The sequence below is a fragment of the Malus domestica genome, chromosome 05 (assembly GCF_042453785.1).
Source record: "Malus domestica chromosome 05, GDT2T_hap1".
NCBI lineage: Eukaryota > Viridiplantae > Streptophyta > Magnoliopsida > Rosales > Rosaceae > Malus > Malus domestica.
The window spans coordinates 8447360-8467646 of record NC_091665.1 but is presented as its reverse complement, the minus strand read 5'-3'; the positions used below and the strand labels follow the sequence as shown (position 1 = coordinate 8467646).

The 20287-nt window shown below is 38.9% G+C and overlaps 1 protein-coding gene across 3 annotated transcripts; it reads right to left on the bottom strand.

Moving 5' to 3' along the window:
• Window positions 1–273: 273 nt before the first annotated feature.
• LOC103409375 (probable DNA helicase MCM9) lies at window positions 274–18800 on the bottom strand. 3 transcript variants are annotated; one of them, XR_011581197.1, is made up of 20 exons: window positions 18415–18781; window positions 18235–18337; window positions 18039–18138; window positions 17786–17927; window positions 9822–9888; window positions 9255–9429; window positions 7584–7683; window positions 7170–7267; window positions 6937–7002; window positions 6652–6744; window positions 5962–6078; window positions 5439–5511; window positions 4347–4413; window positions 3107–3188; window positions 2660–2781; window positions 2489–2556; window positions 1599–1688; window positions 1441–1488; window positions 1204–1356; window positions 274–537 (listed from the first exon to the last, which is right to left on the bottom strand). XR_011581197.1 is itself a non-coding variant. In XM_029101978.2 (20 exons), exons 1-20 carry the CDS (start codon window positions 18549–18551, stop codon window positions 461–463), a joined length of 1995 nt encoding a protein of 664 aa, XP_028957811.1. In that variant the 5' UTR covers window positions 18552–18800; the 3' UTR covers window positions 274–460. The 3 variants fall into 3 exon arrangements, 2 of the variants coding, with proteins under 2 accessions (XP_028957811.1, XP_070678318.1); XM_029101978.2 differs by having other exon boundaries at window positions 1579–1688; window positions 17786–17924; window positions 18415–18800; XM_070822217.1 differs by having other exon boundaries at window positions 1579–1688.
• Between the last annotated feature and the right edge of the window lie 1487 nt (window positions 18801–20287).

The following is a 20287-nucleotide window of genomic DNA, read 5'->3' as shown; positions in this document are numbered from 1 at the left end:
CTCCCTGCCCACGTGTCCATTTAAATCTCCTCCTATAAATAACTTCTCCGTCTGAGCAATTCCTTGCACCAAGTCTCCAATGCCTTTTCAAGTTAAGAGTCTTATTCTACTTCACACACCCACTGCACAATGTACATTTGGCATATACAATCGAAATGAACATTAAAAAAAAGGTAACAGTAGTTAACATTAACTTATGAATGAATGGACAACATCCGCACTAACAGCTAGAACACTCACATCATCAAACTTAAGTGTAAACGCATAGCAAAGTTCATAAAACCAAGTGACCAACACCGAAAATTTACCCATAACAATAGTATTACTAGTTAATGAATGTACATTTATAATGTAACCAGTATAAAAACTTTAAAAACTGCATAATTGTTCCATAGATAAGCAGACAACATATTAAATTATCCTCTGTACAAAGGCTTTCGATACATCTCACCTGCAATAATCATTGCATGCTATTTGTGTCTGGGAACTCATCGAATGATCTTAGCTTCTCAAGGATCAGCCTTTCTTGCTTGGCATCTATTCGATGTGTCAAGAGATGAACATTATCTTTGGGTAAATGCATAATAAAACTCTTAAATGCGCAAATAACTAATAGAGAATTTGACTTTTCATTCTTCTGAATGCACTTATAGAACACATAAATCCAACAATATGATGACCTTAGGAAAAATTTACTGTATAATGCATACATAAGAATCTTAGGAAAAAATTAGTCGCACAAACTCTAATCACGTCCATGTTGACCGCCAACTTTCCAGCTATTTTTAATTACTCTATACACCAAACCAGTAACAAATTCTATAATACAGCTTTCATACATTTGACTTTCATCCTACAGTTCAAAAACATTAAGAATCTATAAAATTGACTTCAAATATTACTTTTACGAAATAGATCTCTGTTCAGATGAAGCACCAGGAGGAAACGAACACTGACTAATGCCCAAACACACTGGTAGACAGATAATTAATGGTGAAGATAGTGAAAGTGATCTCCACAAAAAACAGGACTACATATATAATATTTTGAGTCATACACGCCACTCTACTCAGTTCGATTTTTCAGGGCATACCAAATATTACTTATCTGCTTCACAACAGTTTAGCATGCATGTATAAGTAAATATGCAAGGGCATAACTTAAGAAAAGATAAATACATGCAGAAATGACTGGCAAGGATACATTCTTGATCAGGGTTTTCAGCGAAATTTGAATGCAGAGCATTTCCAACACTGTCTACTATGGCCGAGGTAGTCATGGATGATTCAATGCATAAAATGGCTGTTATGGCATCTAACCGTGTAACCTCATTTCTGAACATCAGTCTTGCGTGTGCTGCAATATAGGCCAAGTCAATATCTTGGGGAATGAAACAGGAGATTCACTTAAGAGAATAGTTCCATAAAGAAAACAATGTACCTTGAGCTAGGCGTATCAAACTTTCAAGCATGCGCACAGTTGTCCTAGCTGAATCACAAAAGACATTGCAATTAATTAGATAGAAGTATAGAATAATAAAAGACAGATTTAATAAAGGAAATTTACTTCAGGTGGAACCTGCATTGCCGGTTGCAGACCTTCTTTGCAGTTGATAATAGTTTGAGATGACCATCTCAGCTTCTTTTGTGAGGACTGGTCTGAAGTACCCTTTTACAAAGTGAATATATCTGCAAGATTTCCTCCAAAACTTGAAACTCTCTCTCAAAAAAATATGTAAATAAAATTTGATCCAAGGGTTGCACAAAAATTTACTTCAAACGAAAGCGTAACACATGAGATTACATTTTCAGTTACTGCACACAATAAGGTCAATTTCGTCTAGCAAGTCGTAACCCACTTGTTTTCAAATTTCAACACAGCCTGTTGTACGTGATTACTTATTTAGAATGCATACTTGAAATTAGTATTTTAAAGAGTGGTAGCCAACTGAGCGTAAGTAGTTGAATTGGTCACACTTCCAATTCTTCTTCAAGCTATTGCCATTCTTTTCCCTTTAATTAATTCTCATGCAAGTGTGGACTCCTCACAGCTCACCACTACGAGAAGTTTCTACATTTTTTTTCGTTGGTTTTTTAATACTAACTAGTAAAATCCCAAATCTGCTTTGCATACTCAGATTTGAAACTTGTCCCCCCCACCAAACCCGACAATCTTTGGAGGTAGGTAGGGCACCTTGACGAATTGAGCCCATGACATGGGAGTAAACTACAGGCCTGACGAATCGATTAACGCCTCAATGGTAGTTTCTACTAGTTACTTGTACAAATAACAAACATAATAAACCAGAAAATTGATTTTTTGAAACATTGGCCAAGCCTAATCCAACCTCATTCCCCACCCTTGCCCACCACTTGGGCTAAACCCAAGGGCTTACCCAGAAAAAGGAATTTATACATAGACAACTATTTGGGTAGAAGAAAAATCAGGATTTTAGGTAACTTTTCTTCAACTAAAGAAAACATTTTACCTACGCAGCATCGAAAATGGCCAGATGTTTGCTAAATCTTCCTCATGGTTGCCTTTGTCTGGTTCTCCCTGCAGTTGGTAAATCAAGAAAGGGGGACAAGGTCATCATTAGATTCATCCAATTATCCGCATGACAACAGGTGCAACTTACATGAGTTTACGAGCTGAGTACCTCAGAAAGAATGTGAGATGACACAACCCCATCCCATTCAGGATTCTTTGTATCCAAGAGTACAAGGACTATATCAAATCTGCTCAATAAGGGACCAGACAGCGCCGTATTGATTGACAGCGCTGACAAACGAAAAATAAAATTAAGGATCAGCTAAGTGACTAGTATTTTCGACCAAAAAATGTTACAGGCTAAAATTTAAGAATATCGATAATGATTACTGTCAAATATTCCCTAAGTGATTCAAGAAATAAGATGTTTCTAGCCTCCCCCCCAAACTTGGGCAATCAAGAAATAGAATCTCGAAAAATATATCTCTAACTAACAATATTTCTTGCACCTGATGTCTCGAGATCAATTTCCCTCTCCCACAATATTGATTGTATAAAAAAATAAAAATAAATAAAGTTAAAAAAAAAAACAATATCTTCTGAATGTAAGCAATACATTGATCAGGATCATACTGTCCCTTGGGATTTGTTGCACCAAAAACGATTGTTTTAGTACTGAGAGTTGTCACAAGACCCGCCTAGAGAGAGGTACATCAATAGTCAGTTTTGAGAGGACACACAATAAAAAGTTACATAAAATACAAATTAAAAAAAAAATCAATAATAGTAAAGGGAATTTTGGAACATATACTTTACAGGGAAGAGGGGTAAGAATATAGAAATAGAACACATGAAAACAGCTGAGGCAATCCAATATCTGAGATCATAATAGCATCTATACTAAACGGCAACCCCGCGCCCCGCGGGCGGGCGGAGCGCGGGGGGGGTGGGGGGAGGGAGGGGTGGTGTTTGGTTGTGGACGTCTATCGTACACAGCCTTACCCTAGCTTTGCAAAGAGGCTGTTTCCAAGACTCGAACCCGTGACCTTTCGGTCACAAAGGAACAACCTTTCCGTTGCACCAAGGCTCGCCCTCAATCGCATCTATACTAGCAAATTTAAATAAAGTGTACCCTAAATACTTCTCAGAAATGAATTACAAGCAGATAATTCATCAGACAAACAGATTTCCTCTTTTTAATAAAAAAGGTCGTACCCAGTGCACAAGGCTCCCGCTTTACGCAGGGTCTGGGAGAGGTAAATGTCGGCTAGCCTTACCCCCATTTATGAAGAGGCTGCTCCCAAGTCTCGAACCCGAGACCTACCGCTCATGGGCGAAGGCACTTGCCTAAAGCGGGATTCAAGAGAAACAGTGAAAAGGACCAGGATAATGATAGAGAGGAACAGGCTCAGTGAAAAGAAAAAAAAAACACAGAGGATTCAAGAGAAACAGTGAAAAGGACCAGGATAATGATAGAGAGGAACTGGCTCAGTGATGTCCTAAGAGTAAATGAAATTTGTACTTCATTGCCCTACGTGGGAGCCAAATGTACAAGGCCAACCTCATGCTTAACCAAGTCTGCACCAATAGTGGGACCATCAGAAACTCTAAGTCTACCGAGGCCTCACCTATATAAGTTAAAGTGACCTTAAAGATGGCTTGAAAGTAAACTTATGCTTAACCCAAGTGTGTATGTCCATGTTGCTAATCTTAACAAAAAGTATGCTGAGAACACTCTTAAATCTTGCCCAATTTTGACTTAATTAACAAACCAAATACGTCTTACACAGTTTCGAATTCCCCATAAGGACCACATACATTCCAACTATTTATAGAACATAATCTAGGATGTTTACCTTCGCAACACTTATAGTCTGCTGCTCCATTGCTTCATGTATGGTTGCCCTATCATGTTCTCTCATGCTGCCAAAGCAGAATTAACTTGATATCATATGCCCAGAAGCAAGGAAATAACATCTTCAAGATCAACCATTAAAGTTTGAGTTTGTATTAAGCAAATGTCTAGACTTCGTCATCTAGACAGATAAAAACTAAAAATACTTGAAAAGAGAGATCATAATCCCCTTTCCTATTAATTTTTTTTTTTAAACCTGCATCCCGAGTACATACAGAGTGTAGTACAAATGCATATGTCAATTCCCACTGAATTATCATCGAAGGGAATCCAGGAGAAGGAACTAGGACATCTAAGATTAGAAATTTTCTATTTATCCATTGTGAAGTGACAGAGTTGCTTCCCTAACTAGGTTTTGTATTTAAATTATTTTATGGAGATAAATTAAAATATAAAAGAGAACTTCTCAGCAAAAGCATTATAAATATTTTTTTTATAAGAAATGAAATTTTAAGGCAAACGATAATAGAATTTCAAAAAGTGGACAAGATGTTCACTAGTAAAACAGAAAGCACAAGCCAAGTTCCATCTCCAGGATTTAAATTATGACAATATGCATCTTGGTTTGAAGAAAACCAAATACCCTCACCTTGAATTAGCATTAATTTCAACTGTTTCGCTCAATGAATCCTTATCAGTTCTACCGTTTCCATTATTGGCCTAGACAGAATTTTTCTCCTTTTTTTTGACAAGATATTGACACCGCTTCCTCAACAACGCCCAAGTGTATGATAATAAATCCAACAAAATGAATGGCTCAAATAGATAGAATTCACGTCTATCTAAGAATAAGTACAGTTGAATATTAAAGTGTAGACACCTTATTCTATATGAATTATCATACATATTTGTCTGTCAAGCACACATAGCAATTATGATGGCTGGCGACTCAACATAGTGATATTATTATCAGCAATGAATTATTCATGACAAACAATCATGGCATGGTAACTTCATAACAGATAAGTTCATAATAAGGGCATAGTCAAAACAACTAGAAAGAAATGTTCCACAAAGCCATCAAAGAACATGCCTGTCAAATTCGTCTATACAACAAAGCCCTCCATCTGCTAAAACAAGGGCTCCAGCTTCCAGCATCCATTCCCCTAGATATTCCATAAATATTATTAATCCTTTTACTCTAATCTTGGACCAAACAAAGAAAGCAAAGCAAAATCGTGCTTCTCAACATAATGATGTAATTTAGAATATTCTTGTCTCTTCTCAAAAATAAAAGTAAAAGTAAATTCATGCTTAGAAGAGATCTAGAGGAGTCCATAACAGATCTTTCTATTTTTATTTTATAAGAAAGATAATTTATCAAAAAAGAATTAAACAGTATAGTAGTATACCTAGTCATTTCAAATGAGGCAGCAAAACCAAGCTAAGCAACAACGGAGATGGACAAACAAAAACTAGCCCCGAAATGGCCTAAACCATTTAGAGGCCCTTAGTAATTTTTTTTTCTTGTTCACTATACCTTTAACCTATGTGAGCCACATGAACTTTTCTCTTTAGGAGAAACAGCTTTACGATTCAACTAGAGATATGCATACCTCCATCCTTGACTGCAGTGACTGTTAATCCAGCACTAGTGCTTCCTAATCCGGTTGTAATAACCGATCGGTTGCTCAACTTTGCAGCAAACTTCAAGAACTGAGATTTTCCTGTACCTGAGAGTTTTAACTATTAATGGTTACATATGGTCCATGATCTAATTCAAAGTCTAAAGGTTGGTCATGATCCAAAGTATTCTGTAAATAGAACAGACTTCAGTAGGAAGTGTCTGCATGTTCAACATGCTTGCATGTGCTCTTGTGTGTGTATTATCGTCTATGTTGGCTGAGATTTTCTGAATTTGGGGATAGTATCTTAACTATTTTCAAAAGTCTACTTTAAAATATCAATCAACTAAAAGTTTGCAACAGAGAGTCCCGTTCTCCTGGTCACCTGCCTTTGGACTTGATATCAGCCGGGAGAATAAATGGATGGGCTTTTATGTTTTAATCTCAATCCATGATATCAAATCCAAAGGTAAGTGACAAGGCATTTAGTGGTCATCTAGTGACCAAGAGAACATTTCTGTTGCAATATATAGCTCGACTTTAGAATACACTAATTGAAAAAGTACATGCTTGATATGTGTTGAACCAAAAATGTATTAAAAAAATGGCTAGATGTAGGTGACAGTGTAATATTCAGGTCTGAAACCCGCTAAAATGATAAAGAAATATTAGAAAAATAACCTGGATCACCAACCAAAAGCAAATGAGACTCTCCTCGAACCTTTGTCCCAGAAACATCCACATGTTGCACACCTCCAATAAGTGTTAATGCCACTAGTTTGAACAAAGAAAATGTGAATAAAATTAGGCAAATAGAAAGAAATGGATCATAAACTTAAAGGTAGAATAAAGTAAAAGGACAACCAGCCAGATCAGTTTACTTTCTTTGACACACCTACATCTCCAAATCAGTACTTCTGAATGCTATTAGTAAATAGATTGAACAAGATGTGGATGTCCACATACCTGCAAGCTTTACAGTAAAGAGTCCAAATACTTGTGGGCAAATACCTCGTAGAATGGCATTCCTCCCTGTTTAATTTCAAAAGAAAAAAAAATGAAAAGTTATACTGGAAAACTCACGTTCACATCATAATATTATATGACTCTCAATGCTAGAGCCACAACAAAGAGAAGTTCATAAAATGCACCCTCTCATAAAAATTAAATTAGATATTTGTGAATCAATGACTTTTTACCTTTCAAAGGGCTATCTTTGAAGTCTGACCAGAACTGCTTAAATTTCACTATAGCATCATCAGGTATATCAATTTCCGACTTTAGCGCATTAGTTCTCCTAAATAATTAACAAATAGATATAAGGAAGAAAAACCAATACTAAGTGTTTTTGTATCCACCAGATTATACTTTTAAACAGTGAAGCTGCCAAGGCAGTTAATTATCCGTAAATTTGAAAATCCAAAATGTGAGCCATATGACTGTGTCATCTCTTTTTTGGAAGGGTGGGACTGTAATCGATAGAAGCAGTCGTGAGCATTTTTCAGTAACTGATATCCATTTCAATTACAAAAACACACAAAGGTTTCCAAATATTACATATAGCACTATCAGATCAACTGATAATATAAATTCAACAAAATTATCAAATTTACCTAATATAATTAGCAATTAATATAGGATCGAGGTCACAGCGCACATCTTTTAAGTCTGGAGACCACTTTGCAGTTAATATCCCAGTAACAATAACACCATCTGTGTCAACAATTAATTAGTCATTTTCACCGCTGCACAAAATAATTAGGTAAAACAAACATGTATTACACATATTCTACAGCAAGAAAAGAAAAATATGCATTTATGCATCGAAAGCAAGAGAACTGAGAATGATAATTGAGAAATAGATGCTAAATAACAATGCACAAAAGAAAATTATGCAGGCACAATTAACATACAAACCACCATATATTCCAAGAGGTGGTCCAAATCGCCATAAAAAGCAACTTTACAAATAGAAATGGTTATTAAGGTCAAGAATGAAGTTTGTGCCATCTTTGATGAAGTTGACACAAAAACATACTGCTGCCCCAATTTTTATCTTCGAAGAATCGAAGAAAAGGACTATAAATTATACAAAGTTTTGTTTGGTCTGACTGAATCAGTTTGGTAGGACTCAAGTGACAAGCAAAATAGGTTATTTATAAGCCATCTTTCAGTCCAAGATTTTTTTTCTTCACAAACAAATAAAACAAACATTTATGTGAAAAGAAATAACGGAGTAAGGAGAAATACGCATAAGAAGCGTGAAAATTATTCCATAGGAAATATGTAAAGGTTTCATGTTCTATAAACCAAACTTATTTTCTTCTGGTTTTTCGAGTACAAAGTTAAGAATCCCCTTCACCCAACACACATATTTGAACTTGGTTTCATTACTCTAAAAGGCAGAGCAATAGCTTAAATCGATTACCCCGGAATTATGCAAACAGGCCAAGTGAAATGGGTAATTCCTGAAGGGTGCCACTCATTCCTATATGAAAGCCTTGGTGCTTTTGGTAGAGATAAGGAGGCAAGAGTGTTGCAGGGTTGCTGCAGGATGGCTGCTTTGGGGGCATTATAGATAAGGGGGTGGGGGTAGAAAATCTTTTGAGAATGTGATATTTTCGTCCTTCCATGGGCTTCAGTTCATCTGAGCCCAGAGATTTAATATTCTCTTCTATTTTTCAAAATTGGAATGCTGGTTAACTTGGTCGTAGTAGCTTTTGGTTGTAACTCTTGTAGTTGTAATCAGTTTTCAGTTGTTCTTTGTATACGGATGGACTTCTTGTTCACTCTCTTAAATGTATTTTTGGTTACCTTATGAAACTTGCTATGTCAAAACAAAATGTCGGCCAAAAGATATATTAATCCTTGTAGTTTGCATTTAGGATGTAATGAAGCACTAAAAATGATCATTTTTTCATGTTTTTTCTAAGGGATCACCAGAAGAATTTGACACTGTTGTACATTATGGTGGTCACTATTGCATTAAAAACAGAAAATCAAACGTGAAAAGGTGAATATAGGTTTGGATTTGGATTGTCCTAAATGCAAAATACAAGGGTATAATAGAATATTTTTACACTAGGGGTCAAAATAAAAAATCCTAGCAAACACAAAGACCAAAGTGATACTTCTTTTCAATAATAAAACAGGAACAATTTGTAAGCTGAAATGAAGTTTCCAGTTCAAAATAAATTTGGAAACAGTGACACCGGAAGGTAAATTATTAAAAAACAGAAATGGAAAAATGAAAAACAAAAAAAGCAGATCGCAGGATATGGTACCTCCAGCTTTAATGATATCAACAAGATCGTCCTTTAAAATGACAGGGATTGAACGAGGAATTGCCCCAACACCCAATACATGTGTACTCTCCTGGATTTTGATTTCCTGATAATCATGGCATGTAATAGAACCTTCCAAATGCGTGAACTTTTTTCCTTCACAGGGGTTAGACCTCTGTCATCAGAAAAACAGATCAGATGTCAAACTCTAAAAGCATACTTATATCAAAGAGTCTGACTCTTAAAATATTTCCAATCAATTAAGTGAGATAAAATACAAAGTTTCCTCCTTCAACAAATGCTAATCCAAACAGTGTTAAAGCCCACACTATACCACTTGAGCTAAAGCACAAGAATAAATACAGCAAGCTACAAGAATTCTATATCACCAAAATCAATTATCTAGATGACTGTTAATCTATTAAAAGTAAAATCTAGTATTCTTCATATGTATTCACATGACCTCATTTGATAGTTTCTAGTGCTAACTACTTCTTCAAAGTAGTCTCTGGACTTTCTTGATAATAAATATCAAATGACATTGTTAGACAATCTGAATTGGATTACCTGAGAAGGGCAATATGATGGTAGTTTTATGGAGTTTCTCGATTCCAGTTCGGGATAAACCAGATATCTGCAGACAAACATAGTAATTCAACATAAAAAGGATTTTATACCAACATAAGTAGGCAGAATATGAACAAGTGTATGTGTTCTCATATATTTTCCCAGTAAATCAAGTAATAAAGAATTTCTTCTCGACATAAAAGAACCAATATACCACATGAATTCACAAAACAAGATTATGGTTATTACTCTATTTTATTCTGATATACTATGGAGGTTTTCATGGTGGCCATGGTTTTGGGGAGAGAAACGAGGATGGGGAAGCTATCTTGGATTTTGCAATGGCATATGATCTCTTCTTAGCCAACACCTTCTTTAAGAAGAGAGAAGAACATGTGATCACCTACAAGAGTGGGTCGTCAAAAACACAAATAGATTTTCTTCTAATGAGGAAAGGGGATCGTATAACTTGTAAGGATTGCAAAGTTATACCAGGAGAGAGCGTGGCTAATCAACATCGCTTGTTGGTGATGGATGTACATATCAAAAGAGTAAGACAAAAGAACAAGACTTGGAAGTGCCCAAGGACTAGATGGTGGAATCTAAAAGAAGAAAAACAAGTCATTTTCAAAGAGAAGGTAATCACCCAATGTGTGTGGGATAGAGAGGGGGAAGCTAGCCAAATGTGGGATTCCATGGCTAGTTGTATCCGAAAAGTAGCAAAAGAGGTATTAGGAGAGTCCAAGGGCTTTGCCCCACACCAAAAGGAATCTTGGTGGTGGAATGAGGAGGTACAAACAAAGGTGAAGGCTAAGAAGGAATGTTGTAAAGCCTTATACAAGGAGAGGACCGATGAAAATGGTGAAAAGTATAGAAAAGCGAAGCAAGAGGCGAAAAAAGCTGTCAGAGAAGCTAAGTTAGCGGCTTACGACGATATGTATAAACGACTAGATACCAAAGAAGGAGAGTTGGATATCTATAAACTATCTAGAGCAAGGGAAAAGAAGACAAGGGACCTAAACCAAGTGAGGTGCATCAAGGATGAGGATGGAAAGGTTCTTGCTACAGAGAACGCGGTTAAAGACAGATGGAGAGGTTATTTTCATAATCTTTTCAATGAAGGACATGAAATGAGTGATTCTTTAGGGGAGTTGAGTAACTCAGAAGAGTGTAGAAACTACTCTTTTTATCGTCGAATCCGGAAGGAAGAAGTGGTTGTAGCTTTGAAGAAGATGAAGCATAAAAAAGCAATAGGCCCAGACAATATACCAATCGAAGTGTGGAAACTTTTGGGAGAGACAGGTATAACATGGCTCACTGACCTTTTCAATAGGATTTTGAAAACGAAGAAGATGCCAAATGAGTGGCGAACGAGCACTTTGGTGCCTATCTACAAGAACAAGGGCGACGTACAAAATTGCATGAACTATAGGGGTATTAAGCTAATGAGTCATACAATGAAGCTCTGGGAGAGAGTCATTGAGCATAGATTGAGGCAAGAGACACGGGTTTCGGACAACCAATTCGGGTTCATGCCAGGGCGCTCAACCATGGAGGCAATCTATCTCTTACGAAGATTGATGGAAAGATATAGAGATGGGAAAAAGGATTTACACATGGTCTTTATAGATTTGGAAAAAGCGTATGATAGGGTCCCAAGAGACATTCTTTGGAGGATTTTAGAGAAGAAAGGAGTACGAGTAGCATATATCCAAGCTATAAAGGATATGTATGAAGGAGCAAAGACTGCCGTAAGAACTCATGAAGGACAAACCGAAAGCTTCCCCATAACTGTAGGATTACATCAAGGCTCATCCTTAAGTCCTTACCTTTTTGCGTTGGTAATGGATGAGTTAACAGGACATATTCAAGATGATATTCCTTGGTGTATGCTTTTCGCAGACGATATAGTGTTGATAGATGAAACTCAGGAAGGGGTAAATGCAAAGCTTAACCTTTGGAGAGAAGTGTTGGAATCTAAAGGTCTTCGCCTAAGCCGATCAAAGACAGAATATATGGAGTGCAAGTTCAGTGCAAATGGAGGCCAAAACGAGTTAGGGGTGAGGATCGGAGATCAAGAAATACCAAAAAGCGACCGTTTTCGTTACCTAGGATCTATCTTGCAAAAGAACGGAGAATTAGATGGAGATCTCAACCATAGAATACAAGCTGGATGGATGAAGTGGAAGAGTGCATCCGGTGTGTTGTGTGACCGCCGTATGCCATTGAAGCTCAAGGGAAAATTTTATAGGACGGCAATAAGGCCGGCGATGCTGTATGGCACAGAATGTTGGGCGGTGAAACATCAACACGTACACAAAATGGGTGTAGCAGAGATGAGGATGCTTCGTTGGATGTGTGGGCACACGAGAAAGGATAAGATTAGGAATGAGGATATCCGGGGTAAAGTAGGAGTAGCCGAAATTGAAGGAAAGATGAGAGAAAATCGGTTACGGTGGTTTGGACATGTGCAAAGAAGGCCTACTGACGCTCCGATTAGAAGATGCGACTATGGGACAGAGGTTCAGGGCCGAAGGGGTAGAGGAAGACCTAGGAAAACTTTGGAAGAGACTCTAAGAAAAGACTTAGAGTACTTGGATCTAACGGAGGACATGACACAGGATCGAGCACAATGGCGTTCTAAGATTCATATAGCCGATCCCACTCAGTGACTTGGATTTTCCAAGTCTTCAATCGAGAAGTTTTCCTCACTCGGGAAATTAAGGGAACACTACCCCAACCTACATGCTCCACTCAGAAAGCTTCAACATACAAGCTTCAACAAAAGAAAATTCAAAGAACTTAGCGAAGAAGACTTTGGTGTATTTAACACAATACGTTGAAATGAAGGAAAGTTTATTTATTGATATCCCCGATCAGCTACAAATATGTACATATACATGAGTCAAAATAAACACACAAGACGGAGCCTTCACAAAGGTTGCTTAGGAGAAGTCTCAGCAGTCGGTAGAGCCCCAGAAAGAGAAGGCACCGGAGGGGGATCATTTGGAGCCTCAGTACTGGACAGAACCCTAGAAGGAGGAGGCATCAGAGGTTGATCATTCGGAGCTTCATTACGCGGTACAGCCCCAGAAGACGAAGGCAATAAATGCCTTTGGAACAAACCCACAAATCTCTGATGATCAAGTAAAACCTGACCATCAGTTTCCTTCATCTGGTCAAGCTTCCTCTTCATGTTTGTAGCATAGTCATGTGCGAGCCGGTGCAACTGTTTATTCTCATGCTTGAGCCCTCTAATCTCCTGTTTGAGACTCATCACTTCAGCCGCCAAGGATTCAACTTGGCGGGTTCGAGCAAATAGGCGTTGGGCCATATTAGACACAGAACCTGCACACTGAACACTGAGAGCCAGCGAATCCTTAACAGCTAACTCATCAGACCGTTTGGAAAGTAGTCTGTTATCTTTGGGAGTGAGAAGGTTCCTGGCCACCACCGCAGCGGTCATATCATTCTTCATCACGGAATCCCCAACGGTAAGAGGACCAGTAGGGGAGACGAAGGATGGGCGCCATATGTTGTCTGGAGAAGGCGGGGCTGCCTCTTCAACAAGGTTCAAGTCAAAACGACGGTCGGAGGGGCCAGACATTTTCAAAGGTGTTGAAGAGAGAAGAGGTCGGACAAATCAAGATCTTAGAAGTGCAAGAATGAAGCTTCTACTGGTGGAGATTCAAGTGTGCTTTGGAACTTAATGTCAGCCTCTATAAAAATCTGCACTCGACGGAGCTTCGGAAATCGAAGAGGCGCCTGCTCAGAAATCGAAGAGGCGTTTGCTTTCTCAAAAGCTGGGCTGCTTAGAGATCACGAGGGTTGATCTCAGAAATCGAAGAGGCGTTTGCTTTTTCAAAAGTTGGGCTGCTCAAAGACCACGAAGGTCGATCTCAGAAATCGAAGAGGCGCTCGTTTTCTCAAAAGCTGGGCTCCCCAGAGACCACGAGGGCCGATCTTAGAAATCGAAGAGGCACCTACTTTTCCAGCCTTGTCAGCACCCGTCACACGCACACTCAGCTTTGCAGAAATTATGGGCATTCTGTCGAAGACTTCTAGGGAAGTAGAAAACACATGAATCTTACTGTTCAATCACCCACTTCTCACACGCAACAATAGCTCATGGGTACCACAGATAACTTTGCCAAAGTTCTCTGCCAAAGTTGAGCACGTGAAGCTTGCAGCTCCCACTACATCGCTCTGACCAAGAAGGGTAAAAGAATAGCAAAGAAACAGCACTAACAAAGTTTAGACCCATAAATTTTGAAGGTCTAGCTACCATATTATTACCCACAAGGGTAAAGGAACAGTACCACTGCTGGATAATTGGAAAGTCCCTGTGTGTCAACCTCTGTGCTTCGTGGCAAGGTAGACTAGCAAACATGCTCAACCTTTACTCACATTCGAGAAAACACTCCCAATAAGATTGCTTGCTCCAAAATCGAAGAGGCACCGTCCTCCGAATCTCGAGAGCCAGACTCCCAACATGACTACTTTCTTAAAAATCGAAGAGAGGGTAAAGGAACAGTACCATTGCTGGATAATTGGAAAGTCCCTGTGTGTCAACCTCTGTGCTTCGTGGCAAGGTAGACTAGCAAACATGCCCAACCTTTACTCACATTCAAGAAAACACTCCCAACAAGATTGCTTGCTCCAAAATCGAAGAGGCACCGCCCTCCGAATCTCGAGAGCCAGACTCCCAACGTGATTACTTTCTCAAAAATCGAAGAGACACTGCTCCCCGAATCTTCGAGAGCCAGACCCCCAGCATGATTGCTTTCTCAAAAATCGATGAGGCATCGTTCTCCGAATCAATCGAAGAGGCGCTTGCTTTCTCAAAAGCTGGGCTGCTCAGAGACCACTAGGGCCGATCTCAGAAATCGAAGAGGCACCTACTTTTCTAGCCTTGTCAGCACCTGTCACACGCACACTCAGCTTTGAAGAAATTATGGGCATTCTGTCGAAGACTTCTGGTGAAGTAGAAAGCACATGAATCTTACTGTTCAATCACCCACTTCCCACACGCAACAATAGCTCATGGGTACCACAGATAACTTTGCCAAAGTTCTCTGCCAAAGTTGAGCACGTGAAGCTTGCAGCTCCCACTACATCGCTCTGACCAAGAAAGGTAAAAGAATAGCAAAGAAACATCACTAACAAAGTTTAGACACATAAATTTTGAAGGTCTAGCTACCATATTATTACCCACAAGGGTAAAGGAACAGTACCACTGCTGGATAATTGGAAAGTCCCTGTGTGTCAACCTCTGTGCTTCGTGGCAAGGTAGACTAGCAAACATGCCCAACCTTTACTCACTTTCGAGAAAACACTCCCAACAAGATTGCTTGCTCCAAAATCGAAGAGGCACCGTCCTCCGAATCTCGAGAGCCAGACTCCCAACATGACTACTTTCTCAAAAGCGAAGAGAGGGTAAAGGAACAGTACCATTGCTGGATAATTGGAAAGTCTCTGTGTGTCAACCTTTGTGCTTCGTGGCAAGGTAGACTAGCAAACATGCCCAACCTTTACTCACATTCGAGACAACACTCCCAACAGGATTGCTTGCTCCAAAATCGAAGAGGCACCGCCCTCCGAATCTCGAGAGCCAGACTCCCAACATGATTACTTCCTCAAAAATCGAAGAGACACTGCTCTACGAATCTCGAGAGCCAGACCCCCAGCATGATTGCTTTCTCAAAAATCGAAGAGGCATCGTTCTCCGAATCTCGAGAGCCAGATACCACAGACCACTTTTTCAAAGTGCTCTGACAGAGTTAAAACATGTGAAACTGGCAGCTCCCACTACCGTGCTATGACCAAGCAGGGTAAATGAATAGCATTACTACCTGTTGTTAGGGAGACTCCTATATATGTCGACCTCCATCCCCAACGGACAGGCAGACCTGCAAAAATGCTCAACCCTTCATCATATCTGAGAGGGCACTCCCAACGAAGCCTTTCGAAATATTCAGCTTTCTTTCCCCCCGATAATACCTCTGCAAACAAGCTATACTAGAGCAAGAATATCTCATATCATCAGGGTTAAAAGCAAGAGTATCCCATATCATGCTTTTTCCCTGTCTTTTCCTTTGGCCTTGTTTTTACCTGCAAGACAAGGAGAAAGAGAGCAATCAGTCAGCACTTGGATCAAGCTTCCAGCCAGGAACTGACTGCCTGGAACCCCTTACCTGATTACTTACCTGGCATTGCTCTCGAGTACTCATCTTCAACATCTTATGTTTCCAGGGAAGATTCCGCATCTGCTTGAGGAACAGATAGGGCAAGTGCGAAGGATACAAGGAAGCATGTGGAGACAAGCGTAACAGCACACGTGCCGATACACCCATTACTCTGTCAAAAGCAAAAGTATCCCATATCAGCAGGGTGGAACGTACTCTAGATTTGATGGACTTGTTTTGACCCTCAAATTCTTCAGTCGGCCTTATACTCTGGAGGAAACCAGAAAACCCTCCAGCTCAGTTCAAGAATAAGCATGTGGAAAGTTACTTCTTCAAAAGCAAAAGTATCTCATATCATCTCTTCTCATTTTTCTTCTCTTTATCCTTCATGCTGCTGCAAGATGGGGAGAAGGTGAACAATCAGTCGGAGCTCTGATTGCTTACCTTGTCTGTCACCTCTTTCAGCAGACCCCCTAGCTCGGCGACTTGGGGGACTCCTACTACATGGTTTGTATCGCGCTTGACCAAGCCTGAGACTACAAGTAAGCTTCAAGTGAAATTGATACATTACCTTGTGCATCTCCACCAGTTAAAGATACCACCCCTGGATGGAGGAAGAGTACTTCCAGAGAAGATGCCACATCTACCTATGAGACAGATAAGGCAAGTCAAGACGACACCACACTCCGATACTTAGAAGTTTCGTGATTACGAGATCATTCTCCCACAATATTTCCTAATGTCATTTGTACTAAATCATTCACTTGTACTCACTAAAGGAGAGCTTGAACCTATGTACTTGTGTAAACCCTTCACAATTAATGAGAACTCTTCTATTCCGTGGACGTAGCCAATCTGGGTGAACCACGTACATCTTGTGTTTGCTTTCCTATCTCTATCCATTTATATACTTATCCACACTAATGACCGGAGCAATCTAGCGAAGATCACAAAAAGCGACCGTTTTCGCTACCTAGGATCTATCTTGCAAGAGAACGGAGAATTAGATGGAGATCTCAACCATAGAATACGAGCTGGATGGATGAAGTGTAAGAGTGCATCCGGCGTGTTGTGTGACCGTCGTAGGCCACTGAAGCTCAAGGGAAAATTTTATAGGACGGCAATAAGGCCAGCGATGTTGTATGGCACAGAATGTTGGGCGGTGAAGCATCAACACGTACACAAAATGGGTGTAGCGGAGATGAGGATGCTTCGTGGGATGTGTGGGCACACGAGAAAGGATAAGATTGGGAATGAGGATATCCGAGGTAAAGTAGGAGTAGCCGAAATTGTAGGAAAGATGAGAGAAAATCGGCTCCGATGATTTGGACATGTGCAAAGAAGGCCGACTGACGCTCCGGTTCGAAGATGTGACTACGGGACAGAGGTTCAGGGCCAAAGGGGTAGAGGAAGACCTAGGAAAACTTTGGAAGAGACTCTAAGAAAAGACTTAGAGTACTTGGATCTAACGGAGGACATGACACAAAACCGAGCGCAATGGCGTTCTAGGATTCATATAGCCGACCCCACTTAGTGGGAAAAGGCTTTGTTGTTGTTGTTGTTGTATCATTTGGAAACAAAAAATGGTGAACAGATGCAAAATTTATATTTAGACAATTCGTAGTGTAACTTTAAAAAGTTATAGTACAATAGCAATGCCTTATTAAGGCCCGAATTCTTTGTGCTAGTCAAGAATTCTTAAGCACAAAATCTCAAATATCATCCACAAGCACAGATGGCGAGTAAAAGTTTGGGTGAAAAAAAAAAAAAAAAACTCACTCGTGCTTGCATTTCTGACACATATACTTCCTCTCTCCTTCATACATCTTGATTGCTCCAGACCGAATCACCGTCCCTTTAAGGGTGAGCAGAATCCCTCTATGCTTAACTCTCACACGGCCAATGCTCGGAAAGGTCTCTACTTTTACACACCCAAATATAGACATCAACCAACGCTTTATGACAAAACTACGAATAACCAGTTGAAAGAAATGGCTAAAAATAATTATAGTGATCTTAAATAGAAACAAACCAGGGCATTCGAGCGGCGAACCACTGATATCAATCCGGACATGAATGAATTCCTTCTTTATCCCTTTATCAAAACCATCCAAATCCCTCAATGTGACTTTCTACACACAATGCCACATAACCCACATCAAATTCCACCATCCCAACAAGTTTTGTTCAATAAATTAAGCTTTCAAACACAAAATTTACACGCATACATGAGCCCAAAGAGCGGCCTCATCGAAAAAGCGCAAGTACTCAATGGGTTGAGAGAAAACGAGATGCGAAAGCGGAGGATCGGCATCCATAAGCTCTGCGAAACTAAGAAAGAAAACACAGAGAATATAGAAGTTCAAAAATAATGGAAGTAAAATGGGTTTAATGGGGGAATGGGGTACCTGACGTAGAGAGGGTAATGAAGCTTGGGGTCTCGGGAAAGAGCGATGGCGCGAAGCTGGTCTGAGTGGTGGCGTATGAGAAAGGCCGCCAAGTCTTTGACGTGAGCGGGCTGTTCATCCATTGCCGCCGAGTCCATGAGTAACACTGCAACTAGACTAGTGTTTAAACTATCGGCCACGAAATTGTACTGCGAACCAGAAAATTACAGGGAAGATATGAAAGAAATTGCCGGATTTCAGACTCCCTCCAACTGCAAGCAACTAGCGAAGAAGAAGAAGAAGATGAAGAAAAGGAGGTGCTGTGCCTATTTTTCCTTTTGAATCTCTTGCCCGAAACGGTGCCCGCCAAACACTCTCCCACCCACCCGAGAGAACCCAATAGCCCCCAACCGAAATTGGTCGGGTCAAGTTTTTTTAAGAAACGGTACAATCTCTACTAATCTCTACTAATTAATAAAATACTTATAGTCAATAAAAATCCTATGGAATTACCAGTTTAACCCTCTAATTAAAACAGAACATGAATAAGAAATATGAGGCAAAAATATAATTTCACACAACTAAATTTTACTGTATTTTTTTCAAAATCTCATCTACATCATAACATATATCTAATTAAAAATAAATAAATAATTCTCACCCCACGTTCTCTATCCCTCACTTCCTCACTCCTTCTATTTCAAAAACAAAAATAAAAAAAATTCTCACACACTTTGTGTGTGCCTATATGCTAGTATTCATTAAAGTAAATTGAAATACGTAGATAGTTGAGGACAAGGTGCATAAATAGGCCTCGATAAAAACTTTACTAGGAATTTTGATCATGTCGAATATATGGATTAAAATTTGACCACCCGTTCACTATGTGAGTTAAAATTCAACCACCTATTCAATTTGTAGATTTGTTATTACTCTGATTGAAACACTGGACTTGAATATCAATAATTCTTAGACATACATGTAAGTAAAATCCAATGATTATTAAATTGTTGTAAGTATTGTTAATTATTTGTTGTTTACAAATATGTATTTGGGCCAATATGTAATATATCTTAATAATATGAATAGATATTGTGGTTTCTTCTCTTACTCTCTCTCTTTATTCCCTCTTTTTAATATTCAGTTTCTAACACATTCTTGACTTGGTGTAATATTCTATTTGTAAATTACCAAGTGTGTGGTGCAGATTTTTTGCTCAAGCTATTATTCGTTTTCTTTTTTGCACGAAAACCTACACATTTTTCTTTCTACACAATATTAGGCTGCAATATGATACATTTGTACATGAATTTAAAACATAAATTGATGAATCATGATATGATAATGATACATACGATTCCTAGCATAAAACATTAAAATGATTTTTCTCTTTCATATATACTTTACTAGTATATGTACCACACTTTGTGCGTGAAAATAATTTTTATTTTTATTTTATAATGGGAAGAAGAAAGAGAGAAAAAAGAATGTGGATTAGAGAGAGAAGTTTTCTTTTGGCCTTTTCTTTTTTATATTTTATTTTTCAAAATTAGAGGATGTTAGAATCATTGTAACAACCCTTCCCAAATTTTACGTTTTATAATTTTAAAAGCATGAATTTACGAAAATGCCCTAGAGGTAAGGACTTTCACTTTCGTTGACCATTGCCTAAAGAGACGTATGACTTATTCCTTTAGCATATCCTCGTAGTACTTGTTGGTACAAACGCATAAGCGAAAGTCGTTTGCGAGTCCGGATTATAACGGTATAGTTACGCACGTTTGAAATTGGTTATTCAAAGTTTAGTTTTAATTAAATTGAATTCCCATCTTGTGGGAAAGAAGCCCAATCATCTTTTAGCAAGGAAATAAGGAACCAATCATATTATTTCTTT